Source organism: Dichomitus squalens (genome assembly GCF_000275845.1).
Source record: "Dichomitus squalens LYAD-421 SS1 unplaced genomic scaffold DICSQscaffold_100, whole genome shotgun sequence".
Taxonomy (NCBI): domain Eukaryota; kingdom Fungi; phylum Basidiomycota; class Agaricomycetes; order Polyporales; family Polyporaceae; genus Dichomitus; species Dichomitus squalens.
Window position 1 is genome coordinate 37,704 of NW_006766982.1, and position 24,913 is coordinate 62,616.

Genomic DNA, 24,913 nt, shown 5'->3' on the forward strand with positions numbered 1-24,913 from the left:
GTCCTGAAAGTTAGAGAAGCTTTGAGCTCGTGTCAGCCTTAGGGGTCCCGGTCTCGCACGAAGGGAGTCGTGATCCCACATTACGCGATTTCCGTCGAACATCCCGTCAATGGGACCTTGAGAATCACATGTGGAGCACCTGTGGCATCTCAAGGTAGGCTACCGCTTACTATGTAGTCATCATTGAACGACGACAGCCTCAGTGCGATCGTCACAGACACTGACTAAGTACCATCAGTATATTCGAAGGTCTTCCTATGGTTGAACGCCGTACTGTTCCGTGAAACCATTGAAAGACAACGGTAACGCCCGGCTACATGTTTACCCGACCACGAGTAAAGCGCGTGAGATGAAAGCGGCAGCGGAGTTACCCGTGAAGACAAGCACAGCGAGTCCCAATCGCGGCGCTACGGGACATGGACGAGTCATATCGTACTTAGGTTCAAGATGCCAAGTCGCAGCAGCTACCATTGCACGCATTAGGTCAGTCAGGCCTATTTGAGCCTCTTGAAACTGAAGGTGGTTCCGACGCCGGCAGGGGGGGCCACGCAATCTTGCTCGGGTGAGTTTCATGCTGATGCATCTGGATGCTGTGACGGAATGCTTACCCATTCGAACCGGGATTTAGGCTCAAGGTAAAGTCGTCTATGCAAGCTGCGGGAAGCGTCAAGGAACCTGTGGAGTCCTGCTGAAACACGTATATCCCGGTAACTCCGGTAAGGGCTTACGCATTGGTTTCGCCGATTCGCCACAACGTCAGGAGGCGGCAGTATTGAAGGCGAACGCGGAATGGACCAGGTCGCCAACCAAAAAAAAGAGCTGGTCGCTGGGTGTGGTAGGGTATACGTATAAATACGACGTAGGCCGCGGGGAGCAGGATAGGCATACTCAACAACATACCATCGACAGCTCAGACCACACAATGACTATCTGGCTCAGTATGTTTTGCAGTACATCTTCGACACTGAACGTTGTCTTGACATGATTCACAGTCACTGGCGCGTCCACCGGCCTTGGTCGCGCACTCACCGAGATCGTCCTTGAGAACGGCGACACTGCGATTGCGACCGCCCGCCGTCCCGAAACCTTGTCCGACCTCATCGCCAAGTATCCCGCCAGTCGTCTCTTGACCCTCAAACTGGACGTCAGCAGACCGCAAGAGATTGTCGACGTCTTCAATGCCGCTAAGGAGAAGTTCGGCCGCATTGACGTCGTCGCGAATAATGCTGGACGAGGCGCGTTTGGAGAAGTCGAGGCCATAGATGATGCAGATGCGCGCGACGTGATGGAGATCAACTTTTGGGCAGCAGCGAACGTCTCGCGCGAGGCCGTGAAGTTCTTCCGCGAGGTCAACCCAGCGGGAGTAGGCGGAAGGCTTCTCCAGGTGGGTTCTGCCGGAGGATTGCAAGGCTTTGGAGCAATGGCGTACTATTCAGCGAGCAAGTTCGGTATGTCCTCATCACATCATTGCACTGTTGCGAATCCAGTGGCGCTGACGGCTTTACATGCTTCATTGCTAGCATTGGAGGGATTTAGCGAAGGGCTCGCGAGCGAAATCGATCCCGCATGGAACATCAAGGTAAGATTTGTACGCGAATGCGTCTGTGGTGACTGGGACTTAACTTGTCATCGGTGATGATAGATAACGATCATCGAGCCAGGAGGTTTCGACACTCCAGGCATCGGGAAGACAGCGTGGGCACCCGCTCATCCCGCATACAGTAAGAAGGAGCTTCCCGGAAATTTCTTTAGGAGCATCTTGAAGGAGTTACGGCCCCAAGGCGATCCGCGGAAGGGGATGGAGGTCGTGTACAAGCTCGCGACCCTGGAGGATCCCCCTCTCCACTTCCCACTTGGCAAGGATGCAGTGGATTTAGTGAGAAAGAAGACTGCGACGCTATTGGCAGATACGGAGAAATACGAGTCGTGGAACGAGGGGTTGGAAAAGAGCGCGTAATTCGAACTGGCCTACAGTGTGGGATTTGTAGATTCGGAGGAGATCAAGTACTGGAACAACTTAGACGAGGTTATGGCGGCTTGACCCGAGGCGAGGCGTGATAAGCAGCGCCTGAGAGCTTGGCCGAGCCGAGCCGAGCCACGCCCGGCCAAAGAACAGGGAACAGAGTTATGCCACAGTCGCTCGCGAGTCCTGGGGATGTCTGAGCATGCGCATTCAAAGCATGAGGAGAAATTGATACAGGACATTGAGAGCAGGGACCCCCAATTCAGGGAGGCACAAATGTTTGTTTGCTTCTTCGATACGTCCCGCATCCTTGAGTGGCGTTGTGCTCTTCAGCATTTTCATCAATCACGATTGATGGAGTGCACATATATTTGATCCTACGCACCGGTATTGGTCCACTTTCACACTCGAATGCTCCGTTGACAGCACTAGTGGCAGTGCGTGCGAGATTTGTGTACGTGCGTTGGATCCTGATTTGGGCTGTTACTTGCTCGCTCACTATGGCTCCTGCTCTTGGAATTCGAGCGGTATATTTCTAGAAGCAGCCTGTGTTGAAGGTGGCAGCAAGTCTTCGCGATCTCATTTGTAGTACACGTGGTGACGCGTTGAGGGCGGGCCCGGGCCCGGCCGATGAGCTCAGGGATTTTACTCGTCTCTGGACGCTGATGCAGAACAGGACCTCACATTACCGCGGCCAGGACCGCCCAGAAGGCCCTACCCTATCAACAGTCTGAGTCGAAGGAATATCATGGTGAGGCATCACTACAAACATATTCAAACCGAACAAGCGGCGACAATATCCGCTGAGATACGCAAGTCGTATCATGACTCGTCCCTGATGAGAGAAGTTAGCTCTACTACAAGTCGGATAGCCGGGACACTAACCTACGCCGACTGTTCTGCACGCGAATGAAGAGCCAGTCAATCGCTGCCCGAACACCAGTCCTATGAACGAACATACATTCAGATAATACTGTCAGCGCATATGCCAACCGACGCACCCTTCAAGCGCAGACACGCCCATTACGTCCAAGCTCGCGATCCGCTCCGAGCGATGCTGCGAGTCTATCTCCTCTCCAAAACTCCTCCGCGCGCTCTCCGCCTTTCGCCTATGCCATTCCTCGTAGTCATTGCGGATCTCTTCGACGGACAAGCTTTGCGGACTGTCCTGCTTGTTCGCAAGCAGTAGAAGGGGAACACCAAGGATCTGAGGCGCGGAAAGGACGGAGTCTAAGTTCCTCTCCCGCTATCAGTATGTGGAGAGCAGATGGAAGGATACGCTCACATACCAAACACTTCCCAGCCTTCACTCAGGCGTTCGCGGTCCTCTGCATCAATCACGAACACGACGGCATGGCAGTCATCGTAGTAGCGATGCCAAATAGAGCGTATTCCGCGCTGTCCTCCCAAGTCCCAGAATTTCAGGATCGTTGACGGGAGAGTAATTTTGCCCACTGTACGAGACATGAATGAATCAGGGGAGTGTCCAGAAAGGTTCATTCAGGATACACACTGTTTTGTCCTACTGTGGGTGCGATCTTGTCTGGGGACAAACCGGGGGTGTCATTGTATAGTGTCTTGATCTTCTCAAGTAACGTCTGCGCGCGAGTATAGATTGAACACGCCAGAACAGTGGGATACACTAACCGTCTTTCCCGCCCCGTCCAGCCCGAGGATGATGACCGAAAACTCTTCCTTCCTGAAAAATGAGGAGATAGCTGCAATAGAATGACGCAAGTGCATACCTCGTAAGATATTCGTGAAACCCCTTCAGCAGATGATACATGGCGAAGACCGAGCAGTCAAGCAGCGCGCCGGAGAGGGATCGCAAGCGCCTGTATGACGTGCCGGCGCCTGTGAACAAATACAGTCAAATAACGGTGTCGGGGCTGAGTTGGTCGTCACAGTCAACGTCGAGCCGCGCATTCAGTACCAGCCCGCCACGATGGGCTTGTATTCATCCTACTACACCTATGGACTACCTACCTTCGTTGCTTTAGTTGTCGCACTCTATCTGCTGTTTACTGGCAAGTCAGCCCTCCGGTGCAACCCGCATTTGGGCTCGAATGACGCTAATTGGTGGATGGGCTGGTCTAGGTTCTGGGGAGGCATTCAACGTTGGCCAGTTCCTTGAGGAGACGAGCCCGTATGCTTGGGCATCCACCGGCATCGGCTTGTGCATAGGGTTGAGTGTGCTGGGCGCGGGATGGTGCGTGTTCACGGCTTCGCTCGTAGTGGCATGCTTACCTCCTTGTCTTTCGGTAGGGGTATCTTCATCACCGGTGCTTCAATCCTCGGTGGAGGTGTACGTGCGCCTCGTATCAGGACAAAGAACTTGATCAGGTTTGTTGCTATATTACATGTCTAGTGCTTCTGCCAACATGTTGTAGTATTATATTCTGCGAGGTCGTGGCTATCTACGGTGTAGTGAGTATGCCTTTCTGCTCTTCGGTTCCGATTCTGACCGTCAAGCTAGATCATTGGCATCGTCTATTCTGCTCGCGTCACAGCTGTTCAAGACACGCTCCTCTACACGCGTGAAAATTACTTCACAGGTGCGTGCCGCACAATCAGGACATAGCGTTTACGGGCCTCTTAACGTGTGTCCCCCAGGATACGCGCTGTTCTGGGGAGGTCTCACAGTCGGCGCGTGCAACTTGTTGTGCGGTGTCTCCGTCGGTATCGCGGGTTCCACCGCTGCTCTAGCAGACGCTGCGGACCCCGATCTCTTCGTGAAGATCCTCATTGTGGAAGTCTTTGGCAGTATCATGGGTCTCTTTGGTCTTATTGGTATGTGCTCCGTCACTTCTCGAAGGATTGTATGCTAATCTGGAGTGCAGTTGGGCTCCTCATGATTGCCCAGGCCGGCGAGTTTGCTGCTGCTGCTGCTCCTTCTGCGATTGCATCACCATTTGTACACTGAGCACGGTAATTCCTATGTACGCAGTTCTAGTAATACCCCGCTTTGTGCAATGTAGGTGTGAGGCTTCCGAATGGGCATGCTGCCTGGGTCGTCGGAAGTACTTCCGACCACTCAGGCAGCTATGTGAACCTTCCCGCCTTACGCTTCCGTGCGATCTTGCGATCCTGCTAGTGTAATAGGGAGTGCCATTACGAGGCCCCACTTCTTGCAAGGCGCAACTCTATTAATCATGACAGATCCTTGCATATGCTATGGGTTTCGACGCCGATCCGTGTACAATGCGTGAACTTGCGGGAATGGGGTTGAGCGACTACTCGTCTCTAGACGAAGCATTTTCGCTTCTGCCCAGCAAACTGAGCTCGGAGCACTATCACTCAAGGCTACGTCTCTCCCGGTAGCTACTCTCCCAGTGCGCCCACGAGACGAGCTGGAGCATGAATGCATGAACTCGGACGCGATCAGGGAACTGGTGCTGCCGAAAATCAAACAAGGTAATCGCCGTACCGGGCTCAGAAACTACCGCAGCAACACGTTTGGATGACGCCCACATAGCCGTCGCTCCCGGTTCGTTTGAACAACACGGTTGACCCTCCCACCCGTCGTTCCTAAACTGGCTACCGCTGCAGAATGCCCCGGACCTTCACGCGCTGTGACCAATGCGACAGCAGTACGCAGTTCGGATCTCTGTAGTGTCCCCCACACATGCTGACTTTGTATTCCCCCAGCGAATCATTCGACTGCAGAGTGCACCCTTGAAGATCACATCTGTTTTGTCTGCTGGGGCTCTGGTCACGATTCGAGGAGTTGCTACTTAAACAAAACTTGCGGCAAGTGCGGTCAAAGGGGCCACCCTAGTCGGCTATGCACTGAGCGCGAGGTACGTCGCCGTCATTTGTCCACTCGGTCCGCCATCCTGACAACAATGTGCAGAGCCGGAGGTGCAAAAATTGCTTCAAGTCGGGACACGAACACTGGGAATGTACCGAGCCCAAGGGTTACAGTGAGATGCGTTGTGAGCGCTGTGATCGTCCTGGGCACGTCGCGCTTGACTGTCCGACTCTAAAAAGACCGGTACGTGCTAAGTGTACACATACGCGATTAGCCAGGGTTGACGTTGTTCATCAAAGTCGGAGAAACAGACGAAACCGCCCCCCTCTGCGAAGCGTAGTAAACGCGCCCGAAGAAAGAAGACCTGCACGTTGTGTTGGGAGAAAGGTCATATGCGCTGGCAGTGTCCCGGAATACCATGTCCTGTATGTCTGTTCCTTCCTACTTCCTTATGCTCTCTCAAAAGCTCTGCAGAATTGTGGCGGGTCAGGGCACGAGTTCAAGGCCTGCCCACCTCAAAGTAAGTATAGCCCTCGCTTCTCTGGACGGTCCGCTGACGGCCCAGCAGAAACCGAAGCACGACGGCCGACCGCTTCAACGTCAAGATGTGTTCTGTGTGGTAGCCATGAGCACAGCTCGGGGTAGGCCGGATGGAGAATACCTATACTGCATACTCATAATTTCTTGATTCTCTAGGTCATGTTTCATCTTTCAAGACAAGAACAGTGGACGGGGAGACTCCATGCACAGCTCAGAAGAACCACCATTCGCCTTCTATGAAGCAGGCCCCTCGAGCACCCCAAAAAGGAAGCCTGATGAACGGTACAGCATCTTCCCGTGATGCAAACACCATAAAATGTCTGCTGACGATTTTTTGATGAAGTACTCGGGCGGAGCAAGTCAAACGCGATAAACCAGAGCAACTTTGGTTCTCGGCGAATGAAGCATTTGCAGAGGAGAGATATGACGATGCTTTGGCATTGCTTACGGAAGCTATTGGTATGGGGAACCCCACAGCCTGTGTCTGCTCACACTGACTCTATGATCCTACAGCCCTCGCTCCAGGGAACGCATCTTACTACGTTACGCGTGCCGCTACCCACATGGAACTGTGTCATTTCGCTGCGGCCCTACGAGACTTCGAGGTTGCATCGACAAAGACGACGTACGAGCCCAGCACAATCAACCATCTCCGCATTGCCCGCTGTCGTCTTATCCTAGGATCTCCATCCTCGGCACTCCTCGCCCTGCGGGATGCCTTATCCCTTGATGCTAGCAATGCTGATGCGTTACAGATGAGGCGCCGTGTGACGGAACTAGAGGGCCATATGGATGCATACAAGAAAGCCATGGCTCGGAAGCATTGGCGGTCGGCGAGGAACGAGTACGAGTCATGCTTATCTGTGTATGCGCAGCAAGACAGCGACGCCCCTGAATACGTCCAATGCTGGGGTGTTGAGCTGCTGATCGCGGAGGGCAAATGGGATGAGGCGACGAAGTCTGTGGAGTAAGGGTTCCCTCTTCTACCTCTGGCTGGGCGCTTTTACTTCGAAGCAGCTGACATGCATTGACTTAATAGCGTTTTGCTGCACAACACACCCAATGACATCGAGGTGATGACACTCCGCGCACTAGTATTGTTCTTGAAGGCGGAGTCGTCTGCGGCGCTGACACAGGTGGTTACGGTCTTGAAACTCGACCCTGACAATCAGAAGGCCAAGGCATTGTGGAACCGCGTGAAAGACGTAGCACGGCAGACGGAGAGTGGAGAGAAGGCTCTCCGGCAGAGCGACTACGAGACAGTCATCAATTCGTGGACTAATGCATTGCTGGTGAGTTGATTGGGACGCAGAGAGATAGATGATCATAATGGTGCCATAGGTCGCTGGAGAACGAGAAGAGGAAGGTCGTGGGGGTATCCTTCGCGCTGTACTGCTGCTGAACAGAGCTGAAGCCTTGTGCAAGGTGAGAGCAAGGACTTGTAAACCTTGCATTGCTTCCGTTAATGTTCGCTCTCAGCTGGGTAAATCCTCCGAGGGCCTCAAGGACGTGCAGGAATCACTGAAACTACACCCGACGTACTCCAAGGCATTTCTTTGTAGGGCTCGCATCATGATTGGTCTCGAACTATTCGAAACAGCTGCGGTGGACTTCCGCGCCTCGCTAGAGCATGGAGAAGCGACGTTGAGTGCTGAGGAGAGATGTGATATTGAGGCGGAACTCGAGGACGCTGTAAGGCAGGCGGAAGAGAAGGAAAGCACTCAACAGGATCATTACGCCGTTCTCGGTGAGTGCCCCCGTTGCCCTCATGGAGTACGGTTTCCAGACAATCTGCTTCTTCAGGTTTGACCAGTTCTTGCACTGCGAGCGAGATCAAAAAGGCATACCGAATGTTGTCACTCAAACACCATCCTGATAAAGTATGTTCAATTCTTCATCTTGCAGTGATTCTGATACACATCTCACCGGTGGTTGTTCGCCCACGACACAGGGCGGCATTGAAGAAAAGTTCAAGCAATTGTCCAGCGCGTATGAGATCTTGTCTGACGAGGAGAAGAAACAAGCATACGATGCGACGCTCCATAGAAGCTACCGCCAATCTTGGTGGTGGGCACAATATAATGATGACAGCCACGACTACAAGACCAACTATAACTACAATGAAGCATAGAGTGATGTGCGCTTCTTGGATTCTTGGACGCCGGCCAGATCAAACGCATGCGAATCGGGTGCGCAGCATGGAGCGTGGACCCTAATCGTTAGCTGACTCCAGGATAAACGTTCCATAGGTTATGTTTATTTGGTTAGCTAGGGAGCGGTTGTATGATAGCGACCGCCTCCGTAACTGTGTACCGGTTTGTATACTCAAAATGACATACTGGCCTGTGTCCAAGATCCCTATGATCTCAAATTGGTTACTGTGGCCTAACTTCTGTGATACCGGGAGGAAGAAGCTACAACTGTGGTGTATGAGCACCACGTCTGACGCCCCTGTGCCGCCAATCTCGTTGGCGGGCTATACTCGCTAATGGGACACGATCACAAGGCTCAGGACTCACGTGGGTTTTGCTAGGAGACCCGACGTAACCAGGCTGAGGAAGGACGAACGAGCGAGGCGAAGCGGCGGTGAGGCGGCGGGACAAGAAATACTATGTATCTTGTTTGGGTTCTCAACACGAGCGGTCTGCTCTCCTGTCCTATGATTAAAGTCTGGGAATAACGGTCGGTCCCAATCTTGTTGCGTGATCCTCGAGTGAAGAGTTTACCGGTGAATTGTGCGTGCTTAATGCGCCGCTTTCCGACTTATTCGGGACGTCCGGACGACCCAGTCGGCGTATAGCGCTGAAGCCTGTTGTGCTTAACGCTGCGTTGCTTGCTTCTCATCCATTTCCACGTCAGTGCACCTTCCCCACTGCGCACCTACACCTAGGGATCCAATACATGCTACCAGACGGCTCTCATGTCGCGAGAACGCAGAGCGTCGTTTCATGACATCAGGCCACCACATCATGAAATAGAGGAGTTGGAGCAGGTCCAGTGCGTGCATCCTATCACCACCCGGAATGAGGGGGGCTCTGACCGTGACATCAGACGCTACGAGGACTTCACTACTATAGGTCAGCGACACTGCGAGCACGCAGGGGGTTCAACCCGCTGAATGTCAGCGTATAGACTGGATACAGGACTCAATAATCGAGCGCAACAGGCGACTGCGAGCTGCCCGCAGCCGGAATACACCGTACCGAGGACCTCGCGGAGAAGTTAGCCTTGCTTGGATATGGTCGCAGCTGCAGACTTTGGCGCATGCTGGGCAAAGTTGGTTTGTGGTCAGCTTGGTTGGTGAGTCCCTGTGCATCTGCGTACGCATCCCCCAAGCATTGCAAGATCTCGCGCGTACTCCCATTTCCCACCGCCCGCGGACGTCAAGGATGTATCTGATGTAGTCCCTGCAACTTTGCAGGAATTGCCATCGGCGTCAATGCCGCCGTCATCTCAATAGCAACCGAATGGCTGTCGGACATCAAGATGGGCTACTGCTCGGACGGCTGGTGGCTAAACCAGCAGTTCTGTTGTTGGGAAATTGAAGGAACAGACGAGGATACTTGCGAGGCATGGCATCAGTGGAGTGAAGTGATGCCTGCGCGGTGGGCAATATACGTCTTGTTTGCGGTACGTAACAATTCATGTCTGGAAGAGGACGGAGCGTTCATGGGTAGTATGACCGTAGGCCGCGTTCTCGTTCATTGCAGCGCACCTAGTGAAGTCGTTGGCGAAGTACGCTGCGGGCTCTGGTATATCGGAGATCAAGTGCATCATCGCTGGGTTTGTCATGAAGGGCTTCCTGGGCTTCTGGACATTTTTCATCAAGAGTATAACGTTGGTGCGTGTCTTGATCTCTGAATATCTGAGAACGGCCTGTGAAACACCATACAGCCCCTTGTCATTGCCTCGGGTCTTTCAGTCGGCAAGGAGGGCCCGTCGGTGCATGTTGCCTGCTGTGTAGGGAACATCATTGCGAGCATGTTCAAAGACTTCTCGAGAAGTCAAGGTATGTGTCCTACATCTGCCTTCGTAAATCTGTCGCTCACATTTACTCGTCAGTGAAGATGCGCGAGATCTTGACTGCTTCCAGCGCTGCCGGTGTTGCTGTTGCTTTCGGATCCCCCATCGGAGGGGTGCTTTTCTCCATAGAGGTAATGCTGTTATTATGCTTTCTGGCTGAATGGCTTACGAAAACATGCATCATTCAGGAAATGAGTAGCGTTTTCAGCATCAAAACCATGTGGCGAAGTTTCTTCTGCGCCTTAGTGGCGACTGTCACGCTTTCGGCGATGAACCCGTACCGCAGCGGAAAGCTTGTACTGTTCCAGGTCACTTACGACAGGGATTGGCACTTCTTCGAGATTATGTTTTTCATCATCCTCGGCATCTTTGGGGTGCGCGTTTCAATCCTGCATATCGCGAGCTTATGTTAACGACTCCACACAGGGTCTCTACGGCGCCTTCATCGTCAAGTTCAACCTCCAAGTGGCCGCGTTCCGTAAGCGCTACCTCAAGAACCACGCCATCGCCGAGGCGGTCACGCTCGCGACGATCACGGCGATGATCGGCTGGTTCAACCACTTCATGCGCATCGACATGACCGAAAGCATGGCCATCTTGTTCCGCGAGTGCGATGGCGCGAGCGACTACGACCACCTTTGCCAGACCGCGTACCAGTGGCAGATGGCCAACTCGCTCTTCCTCGCCACCGTCGTGCGCTTGGGGCTTGTCGTGATTTCGTACGGGTGCAAGGTGCCTGCGGGGATCTTCGTGCCGTCGATGGCTATCGGCGCGACGTTCGGGAGGATGGTCGGGATCATGGTCAAAGCTGTCAACCGGTATGACTTGCCTGACCTAGTAACGCACCCACTGTTCAGTGTCTTACATCTCCTTAGCGCCTATCCAAATTCTGGCATATTTGCCGTGTGCCAGCCCGACGTGCCCTGTATCACGCCTGGGACCTACGCGCTCCTGGGCGCCGCTGCTGCGCTGAGTGGGGTGATGAGGCTCACCGTCACCGTCGTCGTCATCATGTTCGAGCTGACTGGTGCTCTGACGTATATCCTGCCAACGATGGTACGCTTTGCGCCCCTGTGCTCATCAACACTGTATCAAGACTAACCGCCCATCCGCCACAGATCGTCCTGCTCGTCACGAAAGCTGTGGGCGACTTCCTCGGCACCACCGGAATTGCAGATGAGATGATCCGCTTCAATGGATATCCATTCCTTGAGAAAGACGATCACGCATACAACGTGCCCGTCTCCAGAGTAATGAGGCGAGACCTTAAGACCTTACCCGTGTCTGGGCTTACATGCAAAGACTTGGGTCTGTTCTTTTTCCTGCCAAAACTGGCCTAGGGCTAATGCGCTTGCCTTTTGACCAGAGGAAGTCCTTTCCAGAACAAATGTGAAGGGCTTTCCTATCGTCTCAGCAGATAGCAAGAACATCCTCATGGGATTCATAGACCGTACTCAATTACGATACATTCTCGGTGCGTAAAGCACACCGAATCGCGTGCTTGACGCGTTCCTTGACAGCCTCGACAGAGAAAGCGCAGAACTTGCAGGATGTCCGACCAGACACTCCCGTCTCCTTTGCCCCCAACGCTGAAGACCTCGAGGAAGCCGAGTTCGCAGGTGTCGCTGCTGCGCCTGCTGTAGGCCTAGATGAGGAGACCTCCTTGGGAATCATGGAGAGCACAGCGACGCAGGACGTACTCAAGTTGTGGCCGTGGGTCAACCAAACACCACTCACAGTATCCCCACAGCTGCCGCTCGAAATTGCGATGCAGTTGTTCAAACGCATGGGGTGAGCGATATGCTCATCCTCTGCAGCCGTGCTATATTGATCGTCCTTCTCAGGCCACGTATTATCCTTGTCGAGGGCCACGGCGCCCTCGTCGGACTCCTGACCGTTAAGGACGTTCTGCGATTCACGATGCTTGAGCAGCACCAGGTCCAGTATTCCCCCTGGTCTGGGGAGGACTTTGACGGCCTCGTAGATGAGGCGCGAACCATGACGAGCAACTTCGCGGATGACGTCTTGTCGTGGGGCAGACGTATATTTAGGAGAAGGTGAGGTGATAAAGATGTATTTTTTCCGATATATCTGCTGGTTGCTATGAGACAGTCGTACAGTCATATACAGTCGTATAATACATCGTCACAGGTATCGTGCTCGAGCATACCGGAGCGTCTAGTTGATACACTGGTCCGAAAACGTGAAAAGCGTACAGGTCGTTGCTGGGGGCCGTTTCGAATGTGAGTTCTTGTCTTGTGGGTTTGGGTTGTGTTTTTCAAGCTTCGTGAACGTTATAGACATTATGAGACTTGGACCTCATCTGAAGGCGGACGGGCGAGCACTTCCGGAAACGATTTAGTGGTGGTATCGTCCGGGGGAGTCGGTGACATATGGGACTCCATAAGGAGACCTGTTTTCAGGGGGAACAGACGACGTCCTGAGTGACGATGGTCCTCGTGCGTAGGCACCCCGGCTACGACGTTCGTCTGAGCGAGTCGACTGGTAGCTCCCGGAGCGTTTGCCACTGTCGAGGCTAGGACGGGGGAGGGCATGGCCAGGGCTCGAGTGTGAGTGCGTCGTTCCACTGCGGGACGTCTGCACCGACGACTGGCGCGACGACAACGCCCCGTGCGCGGGCGACCCGTGGCTCGAGTGCGTGCCCTGGCGCGATGCGGCGGCCTGCGACCGTGGGAGGCTAGTCGTGGACTGAATCGTGCCCCGACGCTGGGGCGCACGGCGGCTCGGGCGGGGGAAGCCATCGGACCCGAGCGAGTACGCACCGATGGAGTCGGCGGGGGAACCTTTCAACGATGTCGGGGAGGCCCGCGTGGATGACAGGCCGACGATGGCCATGTTGAGGCTGGGGATGCTGCCTCTGGGTGTGCCGTGCAGGCTGGGGATGCTGCTTGCGGGTGTGCCATGCAGATCCCCGTTCTTGAACGAAGCACGGGGAGAGCCGCGAATGTCAAGATCATGGAGCCAGAGCGTGTTCCCCTCAGGAGCGGGAGGACTAGGATGCCAGACGACGGGGCCGGCGCGGGTTTGCACTGTATGGGAGTCGACATTAGTGCTCTGGAAGCAGCTATGGCAGACTTGGGGGACGTACACATCTGAAGAGGCTCTTCAGCATATGGAGAAGTCCTTGGCAGGGGAGGGTGATGGCTCCTCGCCGACGCACGGCTGTGCTCGCTGGAAGCGTGTCTGCTCCCGGTGCCGCTCCCGCTCCCGCTGTGGGGGCTGCGACTTGGGGAGTGCATGCTAGTGCTCAATCCCCTTGGTTGTGAAGGGCTCTGTGCCGAATGTGCCCCTCTACGCGCGGTCTGGACACGGGGGTGAGTGATTCTGTAAAACGACGTAGTCAAGTCGCTATACTCACTGTGACCATGGCAAGGATCCGAGCAGCATTGGCTCTGAAGACTTCCGCTCGAGACAGAGCATCTTCCTCTGTCCTCTGAGAGCCTCCATAGTCGGAGAATTTGAGCAGCCTATCCCGTTCAATGCGGAGTCTTGAATCCACGTGAGCCTCGCGTCATTAGAATGTAAAACGACATGGGTACTGACCCCTCAAGGTTCATCTGAATAGTGGCGCGTACGTCGTACCCTAGGGCGCTCTGGCACGCCTGGAAGGCCTCGCGAGCCTCCATCATCTGAGCGTCCCCGTCGCGGAGGCGGTTGTTATACTCCGTCTTCCGCGTATGACGAGGTCTGAGTCGTGAAAATATTCTAGTTGAGAGAGAGGGTCCAAAGCAATTAAGAGGCGCCTGCGCCGGAGATAGGTCGAGACCGTAAGAGCCCATGCTGTCGACAAGCTGAGCAGGAGAATAATGTCAATGTGAGATGAACGTGAGGATCCTGAGGGAAGAATACGGTCCCGTCAACCTGCTTTATACGCCTCGTGCTACGAGTCGTTTGCGAAAACATCGTGCTTCAGAACTTCTCTCGCTTGCACTGAATTCTACAGGAGATCTAAGGGTGCTCCTCAGACGTTGTTGTACACATTGTAGTGCAATGGTGACTTGGAAACGAGAAGTACACGACGTTGTCTTCCGCTCGCACGCAACAAAAGTCGTTAGCGCCAGGCCATAACAAGGCGCTGCCGCTAAGCCAGAGAAGGCTCACTTATAGTATAGCGCGTTAGAATAGACAATTGCAGACCTACACTTTGATGGGGAGTATAAGGAATGTGGACTAATCTGGAAAGGCGAAAGCCCTACGGTCGTTGTGCGATTGTATGGTACTGTGGGTCCACTGCCAACGTCGCCGCCCGGCTACCGGGCGCGCTCCTTGCCTTCGTGACATAACAATAAATGGAGGGACGATGTCCTCTGTGTCCATCGACAGCGAGATTCTAGAGCATAGTCAGTTGTTGCCATTCATGGACGGCGAGGAAATAACAATACGGGGGTCCCTGCACGTGGCTACGAGCCGCTGCCACGTACGGGTCTGTTCTCATGGACAAGGTAGAGTGCGGTAGTGCAGACAACCGTCATAGTCAGCTAGCTAGACTAGCTACGTTAGGTTGAGGATACGCCAGTAAAATGCGAGCCCGTCAATCTGCAGCTCACTGCATGTTGGAATGAGATGGATAGACAAGACAAGCCTAGACAGACGCCGGAGCAGATCCGAGTGATGGTTGTGAGGGCAAAACGACACCAGCAGGATTTGAACCTGCGCTCGCAGAGCGAAACAGATAAGTGTAGGTTCAAATCCCGCTCCCCTAAAGGAGCAGATAGTCTACAGTTCGAATCTGTCGCCTTAACCACTCGGCCATAGTGTCTAAGGGGTAAAAGCTTTTTGCACCAATATGAAGGTCCTCATAGAATTATCTGGTCTCATCTAGATAGGAGAAACTATTCACCGCCATCCCTTAGCGATCCGGACATGTTCACCTCATGCGATGTGTGCGCCTACGTAACTTGCATCTTTCTTTGCGCCGTCCAACAGTGCAAGGTTCCTACCGGATGCTTGCCGTGACTCGCTACGTCTTAAGCTTATGCCACCTGGGGCAACGTGTCACCATCGCGCGCGAGCGGTGGGAACAGCCCGCCCCCACCGGACACGTTGTTTCAGGGTCGCCGGACCAAATATTCGAACAGCTGTCCGGTATATAACTTGTGTGTCCGGTCCGATGCACGCTTTGGGGGAACCAGGGCAGCGAAGGGCAAAATGGCCGAGCTGGCTGTCATCGTGACGACTCCCTGCGTCCGTGAAGAAACAAAATGCCGAGCCTTCCGGCTCCGAGATGTCGGACACGCATAAAACAGAGTGAGTGTTCATACAGCCATATCAATTGCTCATGCACCACTCGCCACAGCTTCCGCGATATTCGCCTCACAGTCGATCACTTGTCTGCTTCACTCCCGAATATCTCAGTATACCGCAGAAACGGTATTGAGAAAACCCCCATCCTGTTGGTAGAGACGTGCTATCTAGGGCGTTTTCGACGTCGAGTATTTGTGGCGGAATCATCGGTCATGGCTTGCTGACCCGGGTTACATGCTACGCCCACGCTATAGATTGAACTGGGAGTTGGTTCGGCTTGGTACACAGAGAACCCGTCTTCATTGTGAATACGGACAATCGCCACTGGTAGGTGATGTTGCTTTCATGCCTATCGCTGAATCACGAATCATGATAGCGTTCCCTGAGCGCACTACTACCATGGGTGCTATGCGCGTTGCCGACGGTCATATCGTTGCGGCTCCAAAGCGAGTCAAGAAGTTTACTCTTCCTCACGAAGCGGAGTTCAATGGGATGTTTGCGATGCCAGGGAAGCACTAGCGAGCGGCCCCCACTACGAATCCTACAGTCGCTATTTGACGACAAATTGGTTTGCATGGTCTTACTGTACGAGTACTTGAGGCGTACTCCCGAGGTCAGGTTTGCTACTGTTGGAGAAGCTATCAAATGATCTCGACGGCTATTTGAGGTATTGTTGTTCTGCAATTTCGTGACATCGCTTTTCCGTCTGCTCACATCTCGCCACCAGGGTGTCCAATAATTGCATAGCTGCCGCTTCACGCACCGGTACGAACCGTTTCCCACTACCTTCGCAGCTTTTCCTCAGTGTAGCACAGGGATCTTCATCTGTTCGATGTTATCATGGACACACTCCCTCTCTTCTCAGACATCCTTCATCCCCCGCACAGAGAAAGGAGCTACGACTTCAAGCCTCCCATTAAGAATCAGTGCCCGAACATCTTACCCTACCAGGTACTACTACGTCGATTTTGTCCTTTCACACTTATTCCCTACAGATGTTGCTGCTCCTCTACTCCTTGTCGTCATCGGCGGCGACAAGAGTATTCCGGAACACAATAAACTATCCCTTCTACACGACCCTTTCGAATTCAACATCTACTGTCTCGATAACATACTCCGAGAAGGGTCTATGAAAGGAAGCATAGGGATCCGAAGCTTCTCCGATCACTCGCAGCATCGACGTGACTTGCGAAAACATGTAATGTTACGGTTCGCGAAGCCGCTAGTGGACGACAGCTGCCTTTGCTCGGTTGGAACAACTGCATGGCTTTGTCCCTCAGTGGGTCCTGCGCTCTCGCGTCGTGTACAAGGAGGAATGGTCTATACCAAGGCTGGATCGTGCTTTCTGTCACATCTTCCGCACGATGATCTGGGTCGCAACGCAAACTCCTGCTCTCACTACTCCTGGCGAATCTGGTGATGCTCACACTGACTCCACCGCAAACTCTGTGTCGTCTATCACCTGCGCCCTTCCACCTACGTATTTCACGCTCACCCTTTCCTACCTACCTATACGTAAGGTCAAGAAGCTGACAGACGAGGTCCATCATGCCAGTACGTAGAGAAGTAATGGTTATCCCTCTGAGCATCCCTCCAAAACCCGATATTGAAGTAAGATAGATCCCCATGTTTCCTCGTGTCTCATTGTTACCTAGTGATGAGGCAAGGCGGTCTCAGCGGTTGTCCTATCCATACGTCCAATCGCCAGAAGCTCTCACGGGAGCAATGTATCCCCTATAATAGTACAGTTGCCCGCTAAATTCTATATCATCGCCAGATCTCCCCTCGAGCCTACTTCGGGAGGCCTTCTGGCCCCAGAAGGGCCTCCTCCGGGCCCAGCGTCCTCGGGCCATCACCGACACGCGTATGGATTAGGCCTTTCACCGCCCCGACAGAGAACGGCTTAGCAACGGCCTCGTTGAAACCCTCCACGACCTTGCCCTGCACCCCAGCCGCGCCAAAGAGCCCGAACGGATCCTTGAAGTTTTCCGCCTGCGGGAAGTACTTTACGATGAGCTCCACGATCTCCTTGATGTTCTCCTTGGGGGCGTAAATGACCGCGTTCGGGCCCGCGTCGTACGTGTACGCCGCCTTGAGCTTCCCGCCCTTTTCGACCGCGACGCGGTTGTACTCGACGATCAGCGCGATGATCGCCCGGGACACGTCGTTCATGTAGAAGATGGGGGGCTCCGTGTCGAGCGCGACGGCGTGGAACTGGTTAGAGTCCTGCATCGTGATCCGCGCAAACGTATCGAAGTCGCGCGCGAGGATCGCCTTCGAGATCGCGGTCATGCGCTCGGGCACGACGTGCTTGATGCGGTGCTGCAAAAGGGGCGAGGTCTCCACGGTGCGCTGCATGCCGGAGGTGGAAGACGTGCCCTTCTTCTCGTCGTTGACGACGCAAATGAGAGCGTGAATGTCAGGCCAGTGCTCGCGCGGGGCGACCTCGACCGCGAGGGAGTCGGAGCCGTCAGCGCGCTCGCCCTTCTGCCAGGCGACAAATCCGCCGAAGAGGGACCGGCACGCCGAGCCGGAGCCCTGGCGGGCGATGCGGGAGAGGTCCGAGCGGGAGGTGGGGAGCTGGTAAAGGGCGGCGAGGGACGCGACGAGGGCTGCGAAACCTGACGCGGAGGAGGCAAGGCCCGCGGCGGTGGGGAAGTTGTTGCGGGAGGAGATGTGGACGTGGTAGTCGGAGATCTGGATGAGGTATGATTCATCGGTATCGCACAAGATGCGGGTGGAGGGTAAATGTCTGCGCCCAAGCGGTCTAGCCGCGAGGGCCAGCAAAGTAGCCGTGGAAAGCAAATGAAACTCGTCTATGACACAGGCGCGGTCGTCTGTTTACCCATGGGAGGATTGAAGGCGGGAGGCCAGAAGCTCCACCACGCCCCAGTCCTTGCATGGGAGCCATGATGGTCTTACAGCATCCGCAAGAGGACGCCGCGCGAAAACTGACGTCCTCGAGGTTCATGTTTTGAAACGCGCAGAATTATCGCTCACCTTAGGAAGAGACGAATCCTTGTCCTCCAGCTGTTTTCGGAGTGCCTTCATCTCCCGAATGCACGTCGCGAGTCGCCCGCCCTCCTTGATCTCATCCTCCGTACCGTTCAACCAGAGCCTGTCCTGCTGGAAAGAGGGATCCGCGCGAGAAGTAGTCGTAGAGCGCAGGTGGTCCTGATCAAGCGTCACAGAGAGCGAGGAGTTGGTGGGGAGAATGAGTTTGGTATCCCGCTTGCCCCAGTACCTGTGTCTGGTCAATCGCGGTACATCAGGACATGTCACGACACGAACTTTATGCAGGCAATGTTGACGGGTGCGGACGCGGTGGCTTGGTAGACGGTCATGGTGAGTGATGCAAGAAGTGCAAGACAGAGACCAAGCAAGGCCGAGGGCTTAAGTACGGGGGAGGGAGCATTGTACGATGTCTCGAAATCTTGAAATCGTACGGCTTGTATCTTGGACTTGCCTTTTCGGGAGATCGGAGATTAGCCGTTCAATCTACTCATGTCTCGGAGCACGGTGCTCAGGCCACCGCAGAAACATAAGCCTCGATAACCGCGAGAACACTCATACACCAGAGGACAGTCAGGGTGCTTCAGTTCGACATCGGTCGCCCGCTGGAGGTTTACCGCAGAGGTCTATGGGAGGCGCGCAAACGACAAGAGCGGAGAAGGGAGGCTTAGTCAGCTCGAGGAGTCGTAGCTGTGCTCGTCATCGTCGGGACTGTCCCTGACAAACATTCCACGCTCACTGTTCTTCACGACGTCCACGACCATCCAGACGACTTCCCTCTCTCCCTGTTTTCATTAGTCGTTCTCTCTTCTTCTTTTCACCTTCTTATCCCCCCGACCGTCTTCAGAGTGGCGACTCTCACCGCCAATGCCATGTACTACCCTCAACAGTCCCCGGGCATTGCCCACAAGCTCCCCACCCACCAGCATCCCGGTCAAGTGCAGGATCAATCTCCATGGGCAAGACACCCTGTCTTTGGGCCGGCGAACAACTCTCATCCTCCGACCTCGCCGGCTTATCCCCTCTTCGCCCATAACGGCACAATGACCGCGATGCAGCACCATCCTCATCAACACATGCCTGGACCCCTCACCCACCACCATCATCAGAATTCCCTTTCTCACCCACACTTTTCATCTCCTCCCAATGGCCAGGCCATGCAGGGGCCTCACGGGGCGTTGGGACAGAATGGTTCGCCAGGGACGATGGCGACGCAGATGATGACTCCCCATTGGCAGCAGCAATTGCTCAAGTGCGAGGTAAGTGTCTACTTCTGTGTGATTGCCACGATATGACATCGTTAGCATGCATCCCTTCTTGTCCGCTCGTCTGTTCGTGTTTGTGGCGGTCCCTCCCTACAGTTCGTTCGACCTACATGATTTTCATATCGTCTTTCTCTCTGGTAGCCATATAGCAACGTGCTCACAGCTTCCTCTACTCTCTTAGATGATTCGTGCATCAAGATCTCCGCACCATCGAGCTAGAGCAAGCGCCATGGCCGCGCGTACAGTTCAGAAAGCTGCGATCCCTATCACAAATCCCAACGCGATCAAGCCTCCGGAGACGAATGGTATTGCCAAGGATGGAGATTCTTCTTTTACCTCTTCGCCTTCAGCCAAATCCCAGGCGGCCTCGGATTTGTCCCCCATTACTGCGAGCGCCCTAGCGAACCAACCGTCTGCGACCGTACCGCCCGTAGCCGAGCTTCCTCGTCCAATAGCTCCCAAACCCGGCAACACATGGCAGTCACTGGACATGGGAGGTGTGGGCATCAAGAACATCCCTCCAACGTCCGGGCTTTTCGCCTTCACATTTCTTACCAACCTCTATCTCAATCACAACGCCCTCTCCGCCGTTCCCCCGCAGATAGCGAAGCTCCGTCATCTCGAACTCCTGGATCTATCTGGGAATGGTCTCATGAGCATTCCCCCGGAGCTCGGGATGTTGACCTCGCTCAAGGAGTTGTACCTATTCGACAACCATCTGCAGACTTTACCCCCGGAACTCGGCACGCTCCATCAACTACAAACGCTTGGGATTGAGGGGAACCCATTGGAGCCATCGTTGAAGCAGATTGTGCAGAAGGACGGTACGCCCGCGCTTATCTCGTACCTCCGCGATTCGTGTCCCATCCCCGCACCACCTCCCGACCGCGCGTGGAAACACTTTGTGGGCCAGGCGGAGCGAGAGGCCATGGCCAATGATCCGACGGCGGAAACGTTCACGGTTCTGTGCTACAACATCCTCTGCGAGCGGTGCGCGACGGAGCGGCTCTACGGGTACACGCCCTCGTGGGCGCTGCAGTGGGACTACCGGAAGGAGCTCATTCTCACCGAGGTCCTCCAGCACAATGCGGACTTCCTGTGCCTGCAGGAGGTGGACAATGCTCAGTACGAGGAGTACTTCTCGAAGCAGCTCGCGGAGCACGGCTACGAGGGCGCCCACTGGCCGAAGTCGCGGTATAAGATGATGAGCGAGAATGAGCGGCGGATGGTTGATGGGAGTGCTATATTCTACAAGGCGTCGAAGTGAGTCTTAGTGCTTTTTTCTCTATTGGGTGGGTCGGTGGTGACCGAAGCGATCTCAGGTACTCGCTTGTGGAGAAGCACCTCATCGAGTTCAGCACGGTGGCGATGCAACGGCCGGACTTCAAGAAGACGGACGACATGTTCAACCGCGTGCTCGGCAAGGACCATATCGCGGTCGTGTGTCTGCTCGAGAACAAGGAGACTGGGACGCGGCTCATCGTCGCGAACACGCATTTGCACTGGGACCCGGCGTTCAGCGACGTCAAACTCGTGCAGACCGCGTTGCTCATCGAGGAGGTGGAGAAGATCGCGCAGAACTTCGCGAGGTATCCTCCGCGTCTTCCTCCCACCCCCTCGTCAGCCACGTCTTCGGCGACCAACCCTTCTATAGGCGAGACCAACGGGTCAGCGCGCCCTCCACCAGTGTACACGGACGCGTACAAGATCCCTATCGTCGTCTGCGGCGACTTGAATTCGAATCCAACTAGCGGAGTGTACGAGTTCCTGTCGACGGGCTCCCTCCCTCCCGACCACGAGGACTTCCTGTCGCACACATACGGCAAGTACACGACCGAGGGCCTGCGGCACCGTCTGGGCCTCAAGAGCGCGTATGCGGGCATCGGCGAGCTGTCGATGACGAACTACACGCCGACGTTCAAGGGCACGCTCGACTACATCTGGTACACGACGGCGAACCTCGCCGTGAATTCGGTCCTTGGGGAGGTCGACCAGGGCTATCTGGACAAGGTTGTCGGCTTCCCCAACGCCCACTTCCCGTCAGAGTACGTCGTTTTGTATGGGCATCTTGTCGTGTACGTGTCGCTGATGATGTGCTGTGTTGTTGTGTCGATAGTCACTTGTGTCTCGTCTCCGAGTTCCGCGTCCGTCCGCCTCGGGAAGCTCAGCCTGCTCGCCCACCGCCCGTCTTCCCAGAGTCGTCCTCGCGCGCGCACAATTGAGGTGTATTGGTGCCTTCCGCGCACTCCGTCTCCTGTGTTGTGCGGCCCCTCGCTCCTTTCCCCTCTATCTCTACCACCCCTTTCTTTTTTGTGTAAGCCTCTCTCTTGTAGATACTTCAATCCTGGGTCTTGCACGCTTGGCACGAGCAGTCGCGCGACCGCGCAAGGTCCATCTTTCCGTCTGTAAATTCACCCCGTTCGTTCACGGTGTAATGGGAATCACAGCGCGGTTTTTTCAGTTTGTTTATTCTTCAGCTGTTGTACCACGTTTCCCTTCCATCGAACGTTTCTTTGTTTCCGGTGCGATCGTCTGTTATTTTTTATTGTTGCGTTTTGTTCTGCCCGCCTCGTCCACCCCTACTCCCGCCCGACACACCACCCCATACGCACCATCCACTTCTCTCGCAATTCGTGATCCGGTCTCTCCGCGCCCCCGCACCTCTTTGTCGTGTCGTCTCCCGTCGTCCAAGTCCGTCCGTCTACTTGCTTTCTCGTATTGGTACATACATACATATCTGTCGCGTTCGACCACTCTGCAAAACTGTAGCATGTGCGTGTACGGCTCTCTTGTTCAATATAAAGTTCCCTTCAAATCTCAAACGCTCACGGTGCGACCTCATGAGGCGGCTTGATCCTCCTTCCTCCCTCTCCACTAGCAGTGCAAGTCGGATAAGATAAGCATCGGAGACTGCTTGTGACGTGTATTACTTATCATACACACATTATACTGACTGCATTACATAGCGAGCACCTAGGCTCGAATGAACTTGAGCACATCGTCGACGGACGCTTGGACGTCACTCAAGTCAAGCCTCTCCACTGCGAGAGCCTCATCCATATGCTGTTCGTTCGTCGTCCCGCACAGCGGGGTAATGCCATTCAGCTGAGCAATCTTGAACAGTGCCTGCGCGGGCGTGCATCCCTTCGCGGAACTGATCGACCGGACGGTAGGGTGTCGGAGGAGGCTCGGAGAGCCAGACAGCGTCCAGAAAGATCTGTCAGAAGAGCCGCATCGTCAACACTATCCGCGCCCTCTCCCCTTACGGGACTGCCAGACGTACTGATACTGTATCCCATGCTCGACGCAGTACGCCCAGACGTCGCTATCCCAGCGGTTCCCCTCGAACCAGCGGTTCTGCACGACGTCCGGCCGTCGGCCGCCGTCGCGCTCGAGCGACTCGAGCACGGCGACGTCGTACGTGTTGCTCACGCCGATTTTGCGGACGACGCCCGAGGCTTGGAGGGAGACGAGCGTGCGCCAGGCGGCGAGCGTTTGCGAGAGCGTGCGGAGGGGCGAGTGCAGGACGAGGCTATCGAGGTAGGTCGTGCGGAGGTTCTTGAGCGAGGTCCGGAGGGAGGACTGGATCTGGGTAGGGATGTCTGCGGAGGGGTCGTATGGGAGAGGCTGGTTCTGGTCTTGGCCGTCGATGGAGGTGAACCTATCGCGAGACGACGGGCTTCAGACTCAGGCTGACGAAGGAGAGGGCGGAGATGACCGTGAACGCACTTTGTTTGGAGGAAGAGCTCCTCGCGCTTGATGCCGTGCTGGTCGTAGAGGATTTGCAGCGCGGCTCCGACGAGATCTTCCCTGAATGATTCGCAGTTTAGAACGCGAACTCCGGCATGCATTCCCCGAAAGGTCGGTTTACCGGTAATGCTTAGGCTGACACGCTTCCGTTGCTTCAGTGAACAGACAGACACATTTGAATATCTGTGCGAACGTCTGCCTACCTGTGTCGATGGCTCTGAAGCCATGGAGGACTGCACTCACGACAAGTGCCGTTGTGCGCTCCTTCTTCCTAGTACGCGCGTTTTCAATCGGTATAATTCGATACGGGTAGAGATTCTGAGGCTCACCAGGCTGTCCCATAAATGATCTTCGCGGTAGCCATGGCGGTCCCGCATCAATCTGCTAAGCTACAACGTGGGTGTACTAGGACTGATAAGCAGAGGGCAACGCGGTGACGTCATGAATTTGACCTGCCCGAAACGCCTGGGACGCCAACTACCGATGCCACGGTGTAGCTGCGTCGCAGCAAGTGGCAGTGTCTGCACTCAAAGACGTCCCGCAATCCTGGAACAAGTGTACGGGCGTAAGATATGATTGAGACATAGAAGGCTCTGCAAGGGTTGGTTAGCGTTGATTGGCTGCAGCGGCAGCCCTAAGTAGATCCCTATCGGCGAGTTAGGCTCGCCCCTGGCAGATAAATTCTCCACAACCTCTACATCCAATCCTCCGCCCACCCGTACTTCATCGCGGGTGCATGACATCGACTCGAGCCTCCGATGAATGTACCGGTACAGCATCTCTGCACAAATGACATCGGTTTGCATGCCTGAGCGCCTCATTCCCTCTTGGTAGGCTGTCTGTCTTCAGTAGAGACTACAACGAGGTATGTAAACCTCTGGGATATCGGGCCAGGGAGGTATCAAACCTCCCAAGCCCCTTGCACGTGCTGATACCTTACCAGTGGCCCCAGTGTCGCCCTACCGACCGTCCGTGCGCCCTCCTGTCCCAAGCCCCTTGCACGTGCTGATACCAACATCTTCCCAGTCCTGTCCCGCCCTTGCCCGCCGCGTCACCCTTTGCTCGCCGCGTCACCCGCGGTGCCGCCCCCTGCCGCCGTTCCTGCCGTTGTGCCGCCGTTCCTGCTCCCCCGACAGCCCAGAGGTTTGCAAACCTCCCACCAAACCCCTTACGTGTGCTGACGCCAACCCCTTTGTCAGTGCCGCCCGTCCTTCCTCCACGCTCCTTTCCCACCCTTGCCCACGGCCGCCTTGTCTGCTACCTCCCGCCGCCCGCCCGACCCCCTTTCCCCGCCGCGTTGTCGCGCACATTCCCTGATCCGTACGCGGCCCGCCCTATCGCGCC

At 55.1% G+C, this 24,913-nt stretch overlaps 12 protein-coding genes and 1 non-coding gene across 13 annotated transcripts; 8 read left to right on the forward strand and 5 right to left on the reverse strand.

Moving 5' to 3' along the window:
• The first annotated feature begins 738 nt into the window (after positions 1-738).
• Positions 739-2,017, forward strand: DICSQDRAFT_113853 (NAD(P)-binding protein). The gene is made up of 4 exons (XM_007371375.1): positions 739-938; positions 993-1,448; positions 1,521-1,579; positions 1,643-2,017. Exons 1-4 carry the CDS (start codon positions 923-925, stop codon positions 1,955-1,957), a joined length of 846 nt encoding a protein of 281 aa, XP_007371437.1. The 5' UTR covers positions 739-922; the 3' UTR covers positions 1,958-2,017.
• A 138-nt stretch (positions 2,018-2,155) lies between these two features.
• On the forward strand, positions 2,156-2,552 carry DICSQDRAFT_150761 (uncharacterized protein; the record flags this gene model as incomplete). The annotated part of the gene is made up of 2 exons (XM_007371376.1): positions 2,156-2,277; positions 2,324-2,552. The coding sequence occupies 2 exons, from the start codon at positions 2,156-2,158 to the stop codon at positions 2,550-2,552; spliced, it is 351 nt and encodes a 116-aa protein (XP_007371438.1).
• Positions 2,553-2,785: 233 nt separating this feature from the next.
• Positions 2,786-3,749, reverse strand: DICSQDRAFT_175486 (P-loop containing nucleoside triphosphate hydrolase protein; the record flags this gene model as incomplete). The annotated part of the gene is made up of 7 exons (XM_007371377.1): positions 2,786-2,798; positions 2,849-2,908; positions 2,965-3,193; positions 3,253-3,417; positions 3,477-3,561; positions 3,611-3,662; positions 3,709-3,749. 7 exons carry the CDS (start codon positions 3,747-3,749, stop codon positions 2,786-2,788), a joined length of 645 nt encoding a protein of 214 aa, XP_007371439.1.
• Positions 3,750-3,882: 133 nt separating this feature from the next.
• DICSQDRAFT_141749 (uncharacterized protein) lies at positions 3,883-5,150 on the forward strand. The gene is made up of 7 exons (XM_007371378.1): positions 3,883-3,990; positions 4,061-4,172; positions 4,229-4,306; positions 4,354-4,390; positions 4,440-4,518; positions 4,577-4,753; positions 4,804-5,150. The coding sequence occupies exons 1-7, from the start codon at positions 3,909-3,911 to the stop codon at positions 4,884-4,886; spliced, it is 648 nt and encodes a 215-aa protein (XP_007371440.1). The 5' UTR covers positions 3,883-3,908; the 3' UTR covers positions 4,887-5,150.
• Positions 5,151-5,652: 502 nt separating this feature from the next.
• On the forward strand, positions 5,653-5,954 carry DICSQDRAFT_24214 (uncharacterized protein; the record flags this gene model as incomplete). The annotated part of the gene is made up of 2 exons (XM_007371379.1): positions 5,653-5,780; positions 5,825-5,954. Coding segments are annotated over 2 exons (258 nt in total), but the record flags the coding sequence as incomplete, so codon positions are not given.
• A 502-nt stretch (positions 5,955-6,456) lies between these two features.
• Positions 6,457-8,385, forward strand: DICSQDRAFT_175488 (DnaJ-domain-containing protein; the record flags this gene model as incomplete). Its single annotated transcript, XM_007371380.1, has 8 exons — positions 6,457-6,536; positions 6,598-6,713; positions 6,768-7,221; positions 7,294-7,546; positions 7,596-7,679; positions 7,734-8,001; positions 8,058-8,134; positions 8,206-8,385. 8 exons carry the CDS (start codon positions 6,457-6,459, stop codon positions 8,383-8,385), a joined length of 1,512 nt encoding a protein of 503 aa, XP_007371442.1.
• A 789-nt stretch (positions 8,386-9,174) lies between these two features.
• DICSQDRAFT_175489 (Cl-channel protein) lies at positions 9,175-12,338 on the forward strand (the record flags this gene model as incomplete). Its single annotated transcript, XM_007371381.1, has 14 exons — positions 9,175-9,251; positions 9,306-9,331; positions 9,387-9,554; positions 9,676-9,884; positions 9,943-10,095; positions 10,149-10,263; positions 10,317-10,408; positions 10,466-10,651; positions 10,704-11,095; positions 11,153-11,333; positions 11,396-11,585; positions 11,644-11,751; positions 11,807-12,068; positions 12,122-12,338. 14 exons carry the CDS (start codon positions 9,175-9,177, stop codon positions 12,336-12,338), a joined length of 2,376 nt encoding a protein of 791 aa, XP_007371443.1.
• A 297-nt stretch (positions 12,339-12,635) lies between these two features.
• DICSQDRAFT_175490 (uncharacterized protein) lies at positions 12,636-14,077 on the reverse strand (the record flags this gene model as incomplete). Its single annotated transcript, XM_007371382.1, has 4 exons — positions 12,636-13,327; positions 13,387-13,600; positions 13,657-13,786; positions 13,842-14,077. 4 exons carry the CDS (start codon positions 14,075-14,077, stop codon positions 12,636-12,638), a joined length of 1,272 nt encoding a protein of 423 aa, XP_007371444.1.
• Positions 14,078-14,927: 850 nt separating this feature from the next.
• DICSQDRAFT_t212 lies at positions 14,928-15,057 on the reverse strand. The gene has a single exon. It is a non-coding gene; the product is annotated as a tRNA-Ser (tRNA).
• A 656-nt stretch (positions 15,058-15,713) lies between these two features.
• On the forward strand, positions 15,714-15,878 carry DICSQDRAFT_22750 (uncharacterized protein; the record flags this gene model as incomplete). Its single annotated transcript, XM_007371383.1, has 1 exon — positions 15,714-15,878. A coding segment is annotated over one exon (165 nt), but the record flags the coding sequence as incomplete, so codon positions are not given.
• Positions 15,879-17,151: 1,273 nt separating this feature from the next.
• On the reverse strand, positions 17,152-18,886 carry DICSQDRAFT_94421 (Diphosphomevalonate decarboxylase; the record flags this gene model as incomplete). The annotated part of the gene is made up of 3 exons (XM_007371384.1): positions 17,152-18,239; positions 18,543-18,786; positions 18,834-18,886. 3 exons carry the CDS (start codon positions 18,884-18,886, stop codon positions 17,334-17,336), a joined length of 1,203 nt encoding a protein of 400 aa, XP_007371446.1. The 3' UTR covers positions 17,152-17,333.
• An 888-nt stretch (positions 18,887-19,774) lies between these two features.
• DICSQDRAFT_72793 (uncharacterized protein) lies at positions 19,775-22,041 on the forward strand (the record flags this gene model as incomplete). Its single annotated transcript, XM_007371385.1, has 4 exons — positions 19,775-19,813; positions 20,001-21,082; positions 21,142-21,864; positions 21,936-22,041. The coding sequence occupies 4 exons, from the start codon at positions 19,775-19,777 to the stop codon at positions 22,039-22,041; spliced, it is 1,950 nt and encodes a 649-aa protein (XP_007371447.1).
• A 751-nt stretch (positions 22,042-22,792) lies between these two features.
• DICSQDRAFT_72825 (Aldo/keto reductase) lies at positions 22,793-23,933 on the reverse strand (the record flags this gene model as incomplete). Its single annotated transcript, XM_007371386.1, has 6 exons — positions 22,793-23,036; positions 23,103-23,480; positions 23,549-23,629; positions 23,691-23,712; positions 23,773-23,840; positions 23,899-23,933. The coding sequence occupies 6 exons, from the start codon at positions 23,931-23,933 to the stop codon at positions 22,793-22,795; spliced, it is 828 nt and encodes a 275-aa protein (XP_007371448.1).
• Between the last annotated feature and the right edge of the window lie 980 nt (positions 23,934-24,913).